A 16,574-nucleotide genomic window follows, 5' to 3' on the forward strand; every position below is an offset into this window, starting at 1 on the left:
ATCATGTATCAGATACTGTGATTGGCATTACATTTTGTTATAAGTCTGCTAAGAAATGTCTAAGTTAACATTTTAAGTTGGGAACTAAGGAGAGAAAGCAGCAGAGATAGCAGGCTTATCAAAACTATTTTTGGAGCTGTGTACTTTTATCAGGTCTGTTGAAAATAAGCACAACATCCAGTAAGACAATAAGAATAAGAACTAAATCACTTCTCTACAACAAGTTTTGGCCACAACTGCAAATATTACAGATGAAGAAATGAAAAACTGCACGTCAGCGTGCCTCTTTGCTTACCTATAACCCCCCTTTCTGCAGTGCAACACAAATAGCCCTTAGACGGGAAAATAGAAACAAACGTTTTTCAAATTTGTTTGATTCATTCATTGTTATGAAGGAAAAGTTGTAATCTTGGTACAAATTGAAATCATTTTATTGCCCAGCACTAGATCCAAGAGTTGGGTCATCCCTTCATTCATAGTATTGTAGTCATGACTTGACATGACAGACAGACACATACCATATTTGAAAAGCACAGAGTTGATTTGGTCATCCATTCATTAATGCCATTGTATTCATGAATCTCTGACACACACACACATGCACTCAGCTCTGGTGACCCCCTTTTTAAATTCTGTCCGCATAACCTCTGCTGACATAACAGACTCAATTACTAAGCTAGAGTATCTCCTGAGGCTGGATGACATCCCTCTGTGGAATCATTCACTTCTGCAACAGTGCACAGAGAATCCAGTGGATCTACTATGTATGTTACAAATTAAGTAGAAACAGAGACACAAACACCCTTGTAGAGAGATGTATTATGTATGTTACAAAGTGGAAACTTCATAAGGACTTCTGTTCATACTAATCTGTGATTTGACAATATTGGCATCCATATTTTTTCTTCTATTTGAGTAAGGTGTTTCATTTACTGGCATGCAAATGTTTTTACTTAAACGTAAAACATTAATCACAATTCTTGTACAGAAGTACAAGACAAGCAAAGCTCTACACAAGTGCAGAGTTAGACTTTAATATAAGCCTAAGACAAAAAAGTACATTGTTGGGAAAAAAGCATTAAAAATACATACTAATATATAGATTAGTGACAAAAAAAACCACTGTTCTCGTGCTGTGGGGACATTTTACTGGGGCATAGTCGCCATTCCAGTTCATCCCAAAGATCAGTGGGGTTGAGGTCAGGTCTCTGTGCAGGCCACTCAAGTTCTTCCACTCCAACCTTGGCAAACCATGACCTCGCTTTGTTCACAGGGGCACTGTCATGCTGGAACATGTTTGGGCCTCTTAGTTCCAGTGAAGGGAAACTGTAATGCTACTGCATACAACAACATTCTCTACAATTGTACTTCAAACTTTGTGGCAACGGTTTGGGGAAGAACCACATATGGGTGTGATGGTCAATTGTCCACATACTTTTGGCCATGTAGTGTACTTACAAAATTGATGCTGTAGCTATTCTGTCCACTCATGGTGATCCAACATCTAACTAACAAACTTTATGCTGGGTTTTCCTTTTTCACTCATATCGAGCTAGAATCATTAAAAATATACACATCTAAGGTTGTTACGGCCAAAAATGATCATTTCACTGGTTATAGGGGATATTAGTGGACATCATAATAGTAACATTTTATTGGTTGTTTTTAAAAAGAGCTTTTCCTAGTCACCTATGTGCTCCTTATATTGAGGTATTTGGGTTTTACATTTGGCATTTATGCAGATATTGCTAAATATCAAACTGTGAGATTAAGTCATATTTAGTATATAATCACACTGAAATGTATTTAAACCAATTTTCTACACTGAACATTAAAGCGAAATGATATGCTCCAATAAAGTGTATAATAAAGTGTAAATTGGTAAAAACCAACCAACCAAACAAACAGCATAGATGCATGAATGTTTAACACCCATTACAAGAAGCGTGCATTAATCATGCCATCTTATTTGAAAGATATTTATTGTTATAGTTCTGTAATTGATATTCATATAACACTAGACAATCTATAGCTATGCTTCTAGGGAAAGACCATCATCCATCAATAATTTAGTAGCTCACGTTAAAGATCTTATTAAAACTGAGCTTCATTTGACTGATCCGGTACGGCAGATTGGGCAGAACATGGTGCCTACTGGGCAGACACATCCAGCTCCAGCTACCAGCTTTGTCTAGATTGTTAATCTAGTCTAGAAAAAAATCTAATCTAGATTTATTTATTTATTTATTTATTTGCTAGAGCTTTTTAAAGTGTGACTGAATGCACAAAATGAACAGGCCCATAAATACATGAGTCATTAAAATCTGGAAGAAAGACACAGAAAAGAAACAAGAAACAATTCAGCAGCAGATTCCATTCAATTTCATTCTTTAATTATTGATACAGTAGAAGGAATGCAAAGACTTCACGATTGTCCCTTCGTTATTCAGACAATTTCTCACTGTTCAGAGCTAGTCTGGGTTTATATGTGGACTCTGAATGCAAGCTATCCGCATATACAGATTAATTTAGTACATTTTCTCATTTTTATTTGCTACAATTATGACAAAAACAATAGCTACAGGACCATTTGAGGCTGTCCTCATTCAGGTAGTTTGATATGGCTGATAGACATCTCCGTCAGTGTAACGATTAGTGTCATAAGTTGTGCTGGCGTGCTGGAACAAATTTTAAAAAGTATTACCAGATAACAAGACCACAAATGCAATAGTGAGTCAGCATAAGAAAACTCCTTTCTACATTTCGCTATTTTTTTTATGCTACTCTTGTAAGTGTGACTTGTTGCCTCAAACACAACTTTGTAATCTTTAAGTTGATTGTTTGACATACCATGTGGTCTGAAATGTGTATGTGTGATGTCTGGAACCTCTCCTCTAATATAATGACTTTAGTTAAACCATTACTGTATGTTCATAATTGATCACTTTCAAGTGTGACAAGCTTTAAGGACTAGGTTAAATTATCTATTAATCACTGTCCAGAACTGACAGTTTGCACTGATCTAGAACAGGTTCTCTCATGCAGATCCAAACCTCAGATTTTACCTTTATATGAAAGATATGAAATGATGAATGCTACCAGTGACCATACGGAGCTTTACTTGGCTCTGAAGATACCACATTTTATGACACAATGAATTTGAACATACTTAATAAAATGCAGAACACTTAACTCAATTTTGGGCTGCCTACTGAAGAACTATTGAAACACTAGTACTAACACCTGGCAATATTTTTCCCCCCAGTCATCAGAAGGCAAATTATGATCCAGGTTGCAATTGCATAAATACTTAATTTGACCTTGATCCAGAATATTTTCTTAAAAGTACTTCTAGATCAAGAATAAGGCTTAGGTTTTTTGGGAAGCCCCATTATCAAAACAGTTTTGATCAGATATGAGCAATGTTCAATACAAAAAACTTTGACAACAGCTATGAATTAGTGACACTTGCATAGTAATAAAATAAGTAAAAATAGTGAAGTTTGACTAGTGCTAGAAATGAATGGTCACAATGACAGAGCACCTCGTGCTGTATCATCTTTGGATAAAACTGATCGCTACCATTAACAATAAGCTGACTTGTGAATGAAAAAGGAACATTAAGGTTCATACTGACATATACATATAAAATTAAACACTTTCAGCTTTCTCTCAACATCCATTAATTCCCATTTCTATCCAGCTTTCGAACAAAAAGAAAGAACTTTGGATAGTGAATTAATAAATTACTGCACACAATTCAAATGTTACTGAGTGTTTTATACATCCTTTCTAGCATCTATTATATGTACACATGGTAAGAACTTGGGAGAAGAAAGGGGGTTGGTGTCTGCTTTGTCCATCTTGTGAAGTACCATGCCTAAATCAGTGAAGAGCAGTACAAAAAATACAGACACTGGACACCATAACACTGTCTATTTCTTTCAGGTTTCACTAGTTATTAGACCAAGAGGTAGGACTTTACATACAACAAAACAAAAATGTAGGTATAGGTTATAATCCACGGTGTGTACACATAGCATGTAAAAATAAATAAGTACTTGAATACATACTTAAAGAAATAAGATATTGTTAGAAAATAGCTACTGTATGTATCAATAAAACCATATCCCGTTTAAAGTTCATAAGGAGACTTGGCAAGACCAACAGTTTTAGAGGACAAAGGTTCTACTTTTTGGTAGACTTATTTGCCTGTTAATGAGTTTTACTGAGATTTTGTGTGTTTGTGTGTGTACACGGCACTTACTTTTATTTCATGTGTGCCAGCACACATTCAAAGTCTTTAAATCCAGAGAAAAGGATTATCATTCTCTTCTTAAGTTCTAGCTCTCTGCTCTCTTTCAATGAAAAGTTCCAAGTTCAGAAATTTAGGGGTAAATGTCTATTGTCTGTGTCTGGAGTGTGTGTCCTGAAGAGCTGTGTTAGAGAGAAGACTGTAGAGATTAGAACCGTGCATTGTTTAGCTAACAACCTGACGCCCTCCCCCTCTCGGGCTGTTTCTACAGCCATCACAAACTCCTTGTACAGACACACAATTTCTTGAAGCTTCCTTAGAGCCTCAGTACCATCAATATCACCATGGCAACTTCCACAGTCTGAACAGGACACTTGAAGGCAAGCTGCTGCTAGGTGTACCAAAGCTCCAAAGCTATTGCCCAATGAGAGAAGAGCATCGTCCGGTGCCCAACCAACGCGCGTGGCACGCTGACATCCTGAAGCCAGCCTCCGTGCCTCAGCCTGCACTAAACATCGCTCTGTTTCAGAAAAGGAATTGCCGTTCATACCACTAGCCTTTTCACATGGCCCCTTCTGGCCTGGAGGATTTATTGCAGTCTCACCATTCTTAAGCACCAGCAGAAGTTCATCAATATCTTTGTGCAGGGACGTGTAGCCCCCTTTAATCCCAGTACCTTTTAGGCCTGTTACATATCGTCTTTCTTGAAGATCCCGTAGTGGATTGTCCAATGGGTTGTAACCCAGAGGTCTAGGCCGGGGTGGGGTAAAGAGAGGACTAAGCTCAGAAGAGGTTGAAAGAGGGCGAGGTGTATCTCTTAGCAGAGATAGGATGTTGGAAGAAGGGGCAGAGGAAGGTGCAGTGGAGGTCTGGGGTGGTTTGTTGATTCGTTTCTGACGAGAGAACTCATACACTGTGAGATCATCATCAAAACCACACAAATCCTCAGAATCCCCACTAAAGCAATTGGCATAAACAGTATGGCACCCACATGCATCACGGTGGGGTGTGCCAGTGCTAGATGGAGGAGATGGCCTTTCCAGATTATCCTTTGTACCAGTGTTTTTTTGAGACTTAGGCTGTTCAGACCTGCATGTTCCCAAGCGTGAGAAAAGTTCAGTGGAGTCTTGTAACCCATTCTTCCTCAGGTCTGGATGACCAGACAATGAAGTTTTCCCACTTGTGTCTTGTACATGTGAGGGTACTTCTTGTGGCCCATCTTTGAGCTTCACAACAACCAACTCAGCATCTTTCTCTTTCCAATCATTCAAAGCAGGTACTGAAGTGGATTTTGGAGATTCTTTTTTAGAGTCCTTGTAATCAGCTGCATCTTTAGATGCTTTAGTGTCTGCTAATTTATCACTGCTGAGTGCTACTGTCCCCAAAATTTCCTGGGATCGGGTGAGATACCAGGGCATGTCCTGGATCTTTCCACGTAGTGCTGAAGCAGGCAGACGCCCCGAAGAACTTCTGGTGCTAAAGCTCCTTCCAATCCCAAAGGGATCTTTGGGATCCATGCTTATAGAGCCTCTCATAGTCACAGATGGGGGTGGAGTGGCTGTCAGAGTTGAAGAGCTGGTCACTGTGACTGCAGTATTCTCATTCCTTAGTTGGCATTTAAGATTCTCATGGCTTAGAGAGACCCCTTTACTCAGAGGAGGGCCAGGGGTGGCCCCGTTCCGCTGGGACCAGGTACGCAAAGAAATCCCATTTGATGGTTTCTGATCTTCAGTTTTCAGAGCTAGATCAGTTGATGATTGGGAAACTTTGGATATGAGTTTATCAGGTTCTGGGGGTTTTGCAAAAACTTCTTCTTTCTTGGGCTGCAGAGAAGGCAGTGATTGGTGGTGTTCTGTTTTCTCTTCTTTAACTATTTCATCTTTTTTAGAGTCTGTAGGATTTGTGATATTTTGAGCATCATTCAGAAGTGTTGCAGGATCCACTGTGGTTGGTAGCTGGGATTTAGATTGCCACAATGCTGTGATTAAGGGGGACGACAGTGGTGGTCCAGCTGTAGTAACAGGCTTAAACTCCATAGTGTCTGGCTCCATCTCCAGAAGCTCAGAGGATATGTGAGCATTATGGCCAGGAATATCTCCATTACATTGCTGGCCCTTCTTGTCTGAGATGTGATTATTTGAGATAGGATTAGGTTCAAGCATGGCTGGTTGAGGAAGCAGAATCACTGATGGCTGGTGACCCTCCAGCTCTTTATTATCAAGAATATTTTTTGCAGGAGTGAGATCTTTAAGAAGGGAAGCGTCCTTCTTTGGGTTGTTTCTACTAATAGGTAAAGAATTGTCATCGTGTGGCTTGTCTAATTGACTCTGCATCTTGGATGCTGCTGGTTCCTCCCCACTGACCCTTGCATCAGTCTGTTTCAGAGCATGTTCCACTCCATTCACATTTATTTTCTTCTCTGGAAGAAAAAAAGAAAAAGAAACATAGAAGGGATAAATGCTAGAACAGGATTGATAGAGAGAATACACATAATTTAAGACAAAAATTATACAGCTGATGTATGTTTTCCTACTGTTTAGGAAAAGCTCACTGACCTGCAGGTTGTTCAAAGATTGGTGGAGTGAGACGATCCTGTGCATCAAAGAACTCATCTTCTGATTCTGACCCACTGTTTCTGATGTCCTTTGCTATTTCAGAAACTCTGGATATTGTTCTTTGTGGTGGAGGTGGAGGTTGAACTTTTGGTCTGGACAAAGGTGCTTTAGACTTTGCTTCCTCTTTCTGGTGGAGGTTAGAATTTCTCAAATCTTTCTTACATGCTGGATGGCTACGGACCCTTGCTAAAAGTGCTTGGACATTGAAGCCAGCTACTGTAGATTTTATGCTATTACTACTACCCGAAGCCAACACAGCATCAATGTCCGCAGGTCTATAATTTTTGTTTTCATCTTTATTAATCTCTTCCAAATCACTCAGAGCATCATCACTTGCTTCAGGTGGGCTTGGAAGGGAGTCAGACATTTGGGAGAGGTCACTGTACCTCAAGCCACTGTGCTTATCATAGAGCCAGTCAGAGGAGGGGTTTGATTTCTCTTTCTGGTTCAGGTGTTCAGGGATCTCTAGAAGGTAAGGATGGTGGACATCCAGCCTAGAGGCCCCAGTAGCCTGGTCTGATTTGGGCATCTCCTCCTGAAAAGTGTTCAAACAAGCAGGCCATGTAGTGGATACTTTGCTAATCTCCTCAAGAGTGTTAAGCGAGTTGCTGGACAGACTAGAAAAGCTGCTGTTTACTCTTGGGTCTGTGTACCATCCTGTTTCCAGAAGTGCATCTTCTCTTGCTGCATAGTCTTCATCCTCAATAGAGCCACTTGTACTTGTTCCTTCTAGAGCACCTTCTACTACCTTCTCCTCTTCTTCTGTCTGGGTCACAATCACCCTTACTGTGTTTGCTTTGGCCTCTTCTTTCTCTTCATCCTTCTCATCTTCCCTGTCTTCGTTTGTTTGAGTTGAGACAGTGTCCTCAGAGACTGGTGTGTCTAGCAGGTTGTCCATGGAATAGTCCTCATCTGAGCTCTCCTCTGAGTCACTGCCACAGCGGAATCCAAAGCCTAAGGAATTATATTATAGCATTAACAACCAAATGGTTAAAGCATAAGAAACAGAAGTAATTCTTGAAATCTCTGCCTTTATCTTGTACCTTCTTCTAAAGGTATACGACGTATTTTGGGGCGAGGGCCCCAGCGGAACACGTTCATATTGGGATCCACCAACAATTTGCAATAGCCTGCCAGCAGACATGCCAAGTCCTTAGCAGCTACAGAATCCATTAGCAAGGCCAGGGGCTGTACACAGAGCGCGAAAGAGAGAAAAAAAACAGACATACTGTAAAACTGTGTGTATGGTATGACTACTTGCTCTGAAAGGATAATTGAATATGTGAGATAAATTCATAAATCCCTAAATATGGAATATAAAAGGAAAAACTGAAGAAATGTGAAGAAATATTTTCGAAGCCCCATCTGTGTACCCACCTGGATATCATGTAGGTAGATCTTTAGCATGCTGACCCTGTCAGACTCAGAGAGTACTTCTACACGGCTGATATAATGGAAGTCTATAATAGTCGAGATCATGTTCAGCTTGTGGTTTAGTATCTGACTGACACCAAATCGTGCTCCCACCAACAAACTCACCAACGACTCCCGGTCCTGCAGCTGAAATACACATACATAAATACATACCTATCATCATCCTTGCTCACACACTGAATGTCTGCCAAGTAAAACAGAAGTATACTACTAAGAATCTCAAAATAAGGATTAGGGCCTTGTCCCTAAAATTATTATTTTATCCCACAAAATAAACTCTAGCCAATAGTTTTGTAAAAGTTAGAAGAGAAATAAAACTCCAGTAGGTTTCATTTATTCTTTCATCAGGAAGTAACAAGGTGATCTCACCAGCATGGTGGCATTGTAGCTTCTCCCACTATATGATATCAGTTCTGCCATCTGAGTTAGATATGCTAACCTGGCCTGAGGCACTGAGATTACCTGAGAGAGAGGGGAAAAAGAGACAAAGAAAGAAGGGACAGAAAGAAAGAATAAAAGAGTAAAGGCATCATGGTGAGCATCACAAAAACACATACACCATCACACCCCTTCTTCTATTTCTGAGTCTTCCACAGAATCCCATATGCTGCATTTACTGTCATGTCTATCAAAATCTTTCTTTCTTAATTAACACTGCATTGTGTTAAACATCTCTATTATATCAAGATATATATAGGTTTGCTAACAAACAACCAGAAAAACAGCAGTATTGCAATAGGAAATGTTAAAACTTAGTTAATAATTTTATTTAAATTATAATTACAAGTAATAAATGACTTAATGAAAATGAAAAAGTGAACTTGTAAAAATGTTAATATTTTCCCATTTTAAACATTCAAATGTTTACCAAACGTTTTAAAGATTCAAAACAGTACAAAACAAAATCAGCTGCTTTCAGTTAGTTTATGGCTATAGAAAAGTGGTATATAAAGTCATTGTGATATATACAATATTTTTTGAGTATTGTGACATAATTTATTACAATATTGGTCTTATATTGTAAAATTTTCCAGCCCTAGTCCACACAAAAACACTAAACGTACTTTTTGACGCGGTTCAAGCAGTGACTGGATTTTCTTCATATGACCTGTAAGAGCTTTCCGCAGATCTTTTTCTCTCATGTTCCTCAGTAATGTGGGTGAAATAAAACTCTCCAATCCAAACTCCTTACTGAAAATGACACAAACACAGACATGCACACAAACACTTTGCTAATTAACAATCATAATGTCAATCTGGCTGGCAGGCAGATATGCTGTTAGGTTATTCAGCAAACAGTAGTTGAGTTGTGTTAAAAGGCAGAAAGAGTAGCTGCCAATACTTCAGGATCAATCATCAGGTAAGCAGGTAAACTAGTGAGTAACAGTTACAATGCATTGATGACTATGAAGAGTGTCCCAAACACAATGCCTGCCAAGGTTCAAGGTTCAAGGGCAATTGCCTCCAGAATAGAATACTGCTACTATTTAATTGTACCAAGTGATGTACATTTGAGTTGCAACTGTATGAGTATACATATGTGCCAGTGTGAGAGACTTACGTAATATTCTTGATAGATGCTCTGGTAGTTTGTCCACAGCTGGCCAACCTTTCATGCATATGCAGTGCTGCTAGCCTCAGAGCAGTGTTACATTTCATCTCTACTGCAAACCGCTCCTGCAGCACATCCCCAACGCTCTGTGCACACACGCACAAGCACACGCACAAGCATACGCACAAGCACATGCACACACAAGCACGCACACAAATCCCAATACTGCATCTTGAACCACAAGAAATTGTACCAAATGTTTCAAATGCATGATATTAGCCTGCAGTAATCAATTTAACGCAGACAACATACAAAATAGTTGGAACATTCATACTCTGACTTGAGCAAAAGCACTAATCAGACATGGGTTAAAAAATCTATTTACAGCAATTAATTAAAATTGCACATAGATACCTGGTGAAAGAGGTACTCAAAGGCAACTGGGTCATCATGCAGGAGGTCCACTGGATCTCGGGGGATAAAACACACTCGGAACAGACATCTGTAATCATGGGAGTCCTTCTTCTGTACCACCTGAGAGATTAACATTGTAATTAATAAATTTCTTCCATTAGCTACTTTAAGTGTGTGAACTTGACTGTTATAACTGAGCAACTTTGCAAGGAAGAAGAAGGAAGAGAGATATTAAGAGTTACCTTCTGTATGAGCTCATCTTCATGCAGTAACAGGAGTTTGGTGATACTGTATTGCTGCTCCAGCACCAGGGAGAAATACTCAATAGATCGAATTGACAGCTTGTCCTTTAAAGTCAGCACAATGTCCTACATACACACACACATGAACAATATATGTTTGGAGAGTATATTTGTGTAGCATGATCAACATAAAATTATGACTTTGTGCAGTATAATGGGGTCAGTTTGCTTAGTAATGAGAATAGGGAATAAGGTAGAAATGCTGAGGACAAACCTTCACTGTGGTGGTCTTATCAAATTTGAAGGCTTTGGTTTGCCCATTCTCCAGGTAGACCTTAAGCACATTGGGCAGGAAGAGAAGGGAGTTTCCCTGGGAACACACATGACTGGTTTGAGTTTCAGTTTTTTAAATTTTAAATCAAAAAAAGAAGAAGAAGGAAAAAAAAAGATTTAAAAAAAAGTGTATGTGAATGAAGGCTGTGCGAGTGATCAGTGTGTGTGTGTGTGTGTGTATTTGTGTGTGTATGTATGTATGTATGTGTGTGTGGTGGCTGTACCTGAGTGTGTCCGTTGACTAATACTTCCTCAGCAAAGCGCACTTTAACCGGATTTCGTCTCAGGCGAGCTCTCTTTTCTGCTGACATAAATGAGGACTTGGGGTTCTGGGGAGAGTAAAAAAAAAAACAAACAAACAAAAAAAACACCCACACACCCTTGTTACCAAAATGCAGGAGATTCTACAATGTCATATTCTATATAAGCACAGTTGCCATGTACTCACCAACATGTTTCTGAGCACTGTCACGGTTACAGAATCCTGGCACTGCCTAGGAAAAGAGCATATGAGGTTGTAACCCAATTGCATCAGAGCTGTATGACAAGGGAAAAAATGTGTTCCATTAAATACCTAAATATTTCTATTGAAGGGCTTGTTCGTTTTCCATTCTCAGATTGTAATGTGACTTTATATTAGTGCTTTATTAAATCAAGTGCACTTGTTTGGTGAAGCAGTTACCATAAGATTATACTGTTGTTGTTTTTCCTCTTTCAGTTGCTCCCATTAGGGGTCACCACAGTGGATCATCACAGTGGTCTGTGTATTTGATTTGGCACAGTTTTTACCCTCCCTAGTTTTATCTGGGCTTGGGACTAGCACTGAGAGCGCACTGTGGTTGGTTCCCTGGCCAAGAATTGAACCTGGGCCGCCGCAGTGATAGCACTGTGGCCTAACCACTAGTCCTACAGGGACCCTAGTTACTAGAAGACTATAAGTTACTGTAAGCCTAGAATTGTCTTTCAGCTGATATTAGTTCGCATTTGTAAGACACTGTTAATTGTTAACTGTTATTGTTAAAACCTCATATTGAGAAAATTAGCTTGTTTTGTACTGTCTTTAGAATCTTTAGCTCCAATACAGTGTATATGGCTATACTGACTTTACATACAGGGTCAGAGAATGAGTAAAAAAAATATATATCACTATATCAAACTAACACTTTTATACAGTCAAAGTAGTCTATTTTATGTCATATGACATTACAACCCAATTATATATCCCATAGATATAGAACCCATCATATATCCCATCATATATTCCAGGGATTCCCTGGATATTTCCCAGATCTTTCCCAAGATGTCCCAGATCTAAGAGTGTAGTATTCGTATACTTTATTAACTATGAAGTGAGGTTGGTTAAAAGAACTCATGGAGGTCTTAGGAAGTCAGTACAACTGTAGGCTTCAGAATGCACAGATGCAATTTCCTTTTCAAACCAATGAAAAAAATGGTAAGACAAGCTGTTCAGAAGTGTAAGCAGGAGCTATAAATATTTAGTGTTTCCCAAATATAACTTACAGATTAGGTTTTATGTAGCCAAACACTCAATTTCAACATAAAAAATTAACATTATTACTTTACTAACAAGTTAGCAAGCTGTGTATACTGTAGTTTGAAGGAAACTGACCATGCATAATGCCAAGGATGGTTCTTGATTCCAGAAAGAAAACCTATTTACCTTATGCTAGAAGTGACTGCTCTTTTGCTGTATGTGACATTCATTTCAACTTGTAAGGGAAAAAAATGCACGTTGGAATGCAGCATGAGAGACAGACGAATACATTTTTACCTAATCATGTTGTCTACATATTCAGGAGACAAGTCGTCAATGGCTTTGTTATTCACTTTCAATACTTGATCACCTGGTAAGAGGCGTCCATCTGCTGGTCCTCCTACAATTTAAATATAAAATAAAATTATTACCTACGATAAAGTCAGCATACATAATGTGTGAGGGACAAATAATTAAATAATAAATTAAATAACTACATAGACTTGTCTTTCAATTACAGTGTAAGAACCTTATCAAAGACACTAATAATTTTGCTAAATTACATCAGTATTGTTGTCAGAGATGTGTAGTAATGTGTTACATTAACACTGTTACTCAACTTTCCTTCTGAATGAATCCCAAATGGCATTATAAGGGGTATATTGTGCACTAGGTAAATTATAGAATGTTAATATGTTATATCCTATATACAGTACAGTGAACAGGAAGCTGTTTGGGAATTGATTGAACTACACTGGACGGGTTAAATAAAAACAAATCCTGCAGGAAGACAAAAGTTTAGATGGCAGATTGCAGTGAATAAAAAAAAAATTACATGATAAAATTACATTACTACCCCCTCATGAATTTGTTTGATTCAGAAAGCAGCACAACTGCATGTATTTTGAGGTTATTACATAATTACATTACATAATATCAGTGCAGACACTAAAGCATGCCAGACATGATTTTATTCATTCTTACAGTCTGCTAATTTCTTTTAGGAGTTTTTGGTTATATGAAATAAGGATTTGTTTATTTGCTCTGGATGGAAACATGGCTCAACTATATTTATAAATCAAGCTTTAATTACATCTGACTTCATTTAAATCAAAACTATTCAAAATGCTAAGAATAACCTAAGAATAACTGGGAAGGTTATAAGGAAGGTTATAAGGAAGGAATAAGGAAGGAAATCATTTCAGCTGTCTACTTGATTATGACAGCAACCCTCCCACCATCCACCCCAACTCCCCCCACCCCCATTTTTTTTTAATTACATGTGGATGAGTACATGTAAGTACATGTGTTTGACTCGTTATTTTGTAAGTGACAGAGCTTTTACCCAAGTATCTTTTAGCTACTGCGGTATGTAAAATGGTGAATATGTTTTTTTAGCACTCATGCAGAGAGAATGACCTGAATACTGCAAGATGCTTAGTATTCTGGTCAGACACATTTATCTTTAGGTCAGAATAAGACTTACACTTATACATGCATATATGCTCACACACAGTTCACCCTCCTGCTGTAAAAACACTCCCTCCATCCGTGATATCTCTTGGCCCTCTTTGCCAGACTGCACATAGCTCTGCGTTTGTATCTATCCCTCTCTCTCTCTCTAGGCCAAAATGTACCTTGGCAACAAGCATGCACACATGCACACACACACACACACACACACACACACAATCCTTCTTATGTCTCCTTCCTTATCCCCCTCCTTTTCTCTCCGTCTTTCTTTCTCTCTCCTCTCTTCTCTAGAATGTAATTATCAGGCTGGAGGGCAGCAAGTTTCTCCCACTGGGCTCTGATCAGCTGTTTCTGCCGCAGAAACTGAGGTGTCAGCATGCTGCTTCTCTGACAGTGAGGAAGTATGTGTGCATATATATGTGGGAGTGTACAAAAGTGAGAGCCTTTTTAAGTCAGAGGACATGGCTTAAAGAGTGTGTTATATCTGTGGAAAAATATAGGGCCAAGTTAGTGGCGTACATGTGTGAGTGAAAGTGTGTCAGACTGCGCGTGTGTACATGCATATCCTTCCCTGAGTCCACCTGCATCTTAAAGGATGAAATAAATGGAAGAGAAGCAGCTGGCTCACACTGCTCTCTGAACTTGACAGGCATGAAATGCAATCACACAAACCAAACAGACACACGGAAAAGAGATAATTTCATGTGACCAATTTAGAAGTTTCTGTCTCTTAAACATACACTCACTCACACACACAAAAGTGATTAAGAGTGTGTTCACTGTAACCCTGGTACTGATAATTAAAAAAAAAAGGCTGAGGAAAAAAGTTGAATCTGATTGGATGTGGTGCACAGCTGGATGCTTCACACAGAAAGAGAGACAACCACACACACACACACACACACACACACACACACACACACACACACACATACACACACAGCAACCAATAAGACAGGCAGAGTAAATGTCAGACTGTCTGCAGATGAGAAGCAGCAAGATTGCTTTGCCCAACCAAGGCCATTGTTTTTCTATGAAAAGAGCATCTAATCAAATTCAACTTTGACCCTGTTTGTTGCTGGCCTTTTAAAGTGCAAACAATACAATTCAGCTTGTTGAGACAATGGATGAAAATCTAATTCTCATCTATCTGCCGAACCCCAAGTTAGTCAATATAACTTATTCAATATAAATGTTCTTATTTAATATGTTGTTCCTCTTTCAGCTGCTCCCTTTATGGGTCGCCACGGTGGATCATTGGTCCACGTATTTGATTTGGCACAGTTTTATGCTGGATGCCCTTCCTGATGCAACCCCCCAATTGGGACCGGCACTGAGAGCGTGGCTGTGGCTGGGGTTCGAGCCCTGGCTGGGAATCGAACCCAGGCTGCAGCACTTAGAGCACTGTGGCCTAACCACTAGTCCTCCAGGGGCCCATTCTTAATCAATATACTTATTCAATATAATATTTTGCACTGAGACATGTAATCAGTAAGACAGAGCTGCCAGGTTTGCACCCAGACAGCAATGCTGCACTGAAGAACATGGTCAGCGCTGTCTCTAAGGATGGGCGAAGGGCGTGCTTGTCCAGACCCCTGCCTTATGGAGAGGCCCCAGCTAAAATTATAGCATGAGAGTATGAAATGGATGCTGAGATTTCTTGCTAAATTCTATAGTTAGCAAGCAGACTGCAAAAGACAACTCTCACAAAATGTTTTTGAAGCAGATTATTTTAGTTGTACATCAAGCAGTAATGTTACTCAGGATGCAGGATGACAAATAAAACAATGAGGAGTATGCTTCTTTTGCTTTAGCAGGGAAGAGACTGTGACGAGTGTATACATTAGAGGCGTGTATATATTACATGGAGGGGGAAGAAGCAACTTTAAAGGAAAACACAGCAGATCTCTCCAGCATGTATGAGAAACTATTGAGTTACTGGTCATAGAAAAAGCGTGTCAGTCAATCTCAGTCATGTATACATTTACTCATTCTCTGCATTTACTAGCATATTTCTGAGCCTTTCCTTTTTTCTTAAATCAAATTTTTCACCCAAACAGCGAGTTATCAGAAAGAGGGGCACATTTTCCATATCAATAGCAAACAAACCCCAACTACATTTACCATTTTAAGCCTACATTATGTGTATTTTTAATTTGCCATGTGCCCACCATTTAAGCCGCTTTCACAGCTAAATCTGAGCTTAAGATGTGTCACAGCAGCTGGCTAAATGGTGTGCAGACTCCATCTATCTGGCACAGCGCAGGTGTACAACAGTGCAGTAATTGATCGCAACTCAAATCAAGGTGTTACCTCTGTACTGTTAGAGAAATAATCCATGGTAACAGCTACCACAATTCAAGTCCGTAAGTGTTTAAGAAATGCTTAACTTGCTATGCGCTGGTTATCTTCGGTTCTATAGCTTACTTGTATACACATTACCTCAGCCAAGGCAAGGGACAAAAAATCCACCCTAAACCCTGTGCACCACTTGAGATGGAACTCGGTGTGGTCCTGCAGCAAAACTGCATCTGAATTAAATGTGTCTAGTGGATGACCCTTAAACATGCTACTAATCTACAGTGAAGACACAGCACTTCTCTGTGATATTTATGACAGGGGCCTATAGCTGTTCAGACCACTCACTCAAGTCTGAATTGCTGTTTCTTCTTTCTGATTCATATTCAGACTTCCAGTAGCAAAATGTCAAGTGAAGTCAAGTCAAGTGGAGTTTATTGTCATTTCAGCCATATACAAGTAC

General features: G+C 39.2%; 1 protein-coding gene across 5 annotated transcripts in view; it reads right to left on the reverse strand.

The window, feature by feature from the left end:
• Window positions 1-2,523: 2,523 nt before the first annotated feature.
• Window positions 2,524-16,574, reverse strand: part of frmpd1b (FERM and PDZ domain containing 1b) — a 33,907-nt gene continuing 19,856 nt past the window's right edge. For 3 of the 5 annotated variants that reach the window (XM_026917704.3, XM_034305841.2, XM_034305842.2), the window contains exons 5-17: window positions 12,638-12,740; window positions 11,294-11,339; window positions 11,070-11,174; window positions 10,787-10,882; window positions 10,513-10,638; window positions 10,271-10,390; window positions 9,866-10,002; window positions 9,369-9,495; window positions 8,674-8,766; window positions 8,248-8,430; window positions 7,914-8,058; window positions 6,811-7,824; window positions 2,524-6,674 (exon numbers count right to left, since the gene is read on the reverse strand). In XM_026917704.3, coding sequence (XP_026773505.3) covers window positions 4,381-6,674; window positions 6,811-7,824; window positions 7,914-8,058; window positions 8,248-8,430; window positions 8,674-8,766; window positions 9,369-9,495; window positions 9,866-10,002; window positions 10,271-10,390; window positions 10,513-10,638; window positions 10,787-10,882; window positions 11,070-11,174; window positions 11,294-11,339; window positions 12,638-12,740 — 4,589 coding nt within the window. In that variant the 3' untranslated portion in view covers window positions 2,524-4,380. Of the gene's footprint in view, window positions 6,675-6,810; window positions 7,825-7,913; window positions 8,059-8,247; window positions 8,431-8,673; window positions 8,767-9,368; window positions 9,496-9,865; window positions 10,003-10,270; window positions 10,391-10,512; window positions 10,639-10,786; window positions 10,883-11,069; window positions 11,175-11,293; window positions 11,340-12,526; window positions 12,576-12,637; window positions 12,741-16,574 lie in introns of all 5 variants that reach the window. The other 2 variants (XM_026917705.3, XM_053235368.1) reach the window with 2 other exon arrangements.

This window comes from Pangasianodon hypophthalmus, chromosome 7 (genome assembly GCF_027358585.1).
Source record: "Pangasianodon hypophthalmus isolate fPanHyp1 chromosome 7, fPanHyp1.pri, whole genome shotgun sequence".
Taxonomy (NCBI): domain Eukaryota; kingdom Metazoa; phylum Chordata; class Actinopteri; order Siluriformes; family Pangasiidae; genus Pangasianodon; species Pangasianodon hypophthalmus.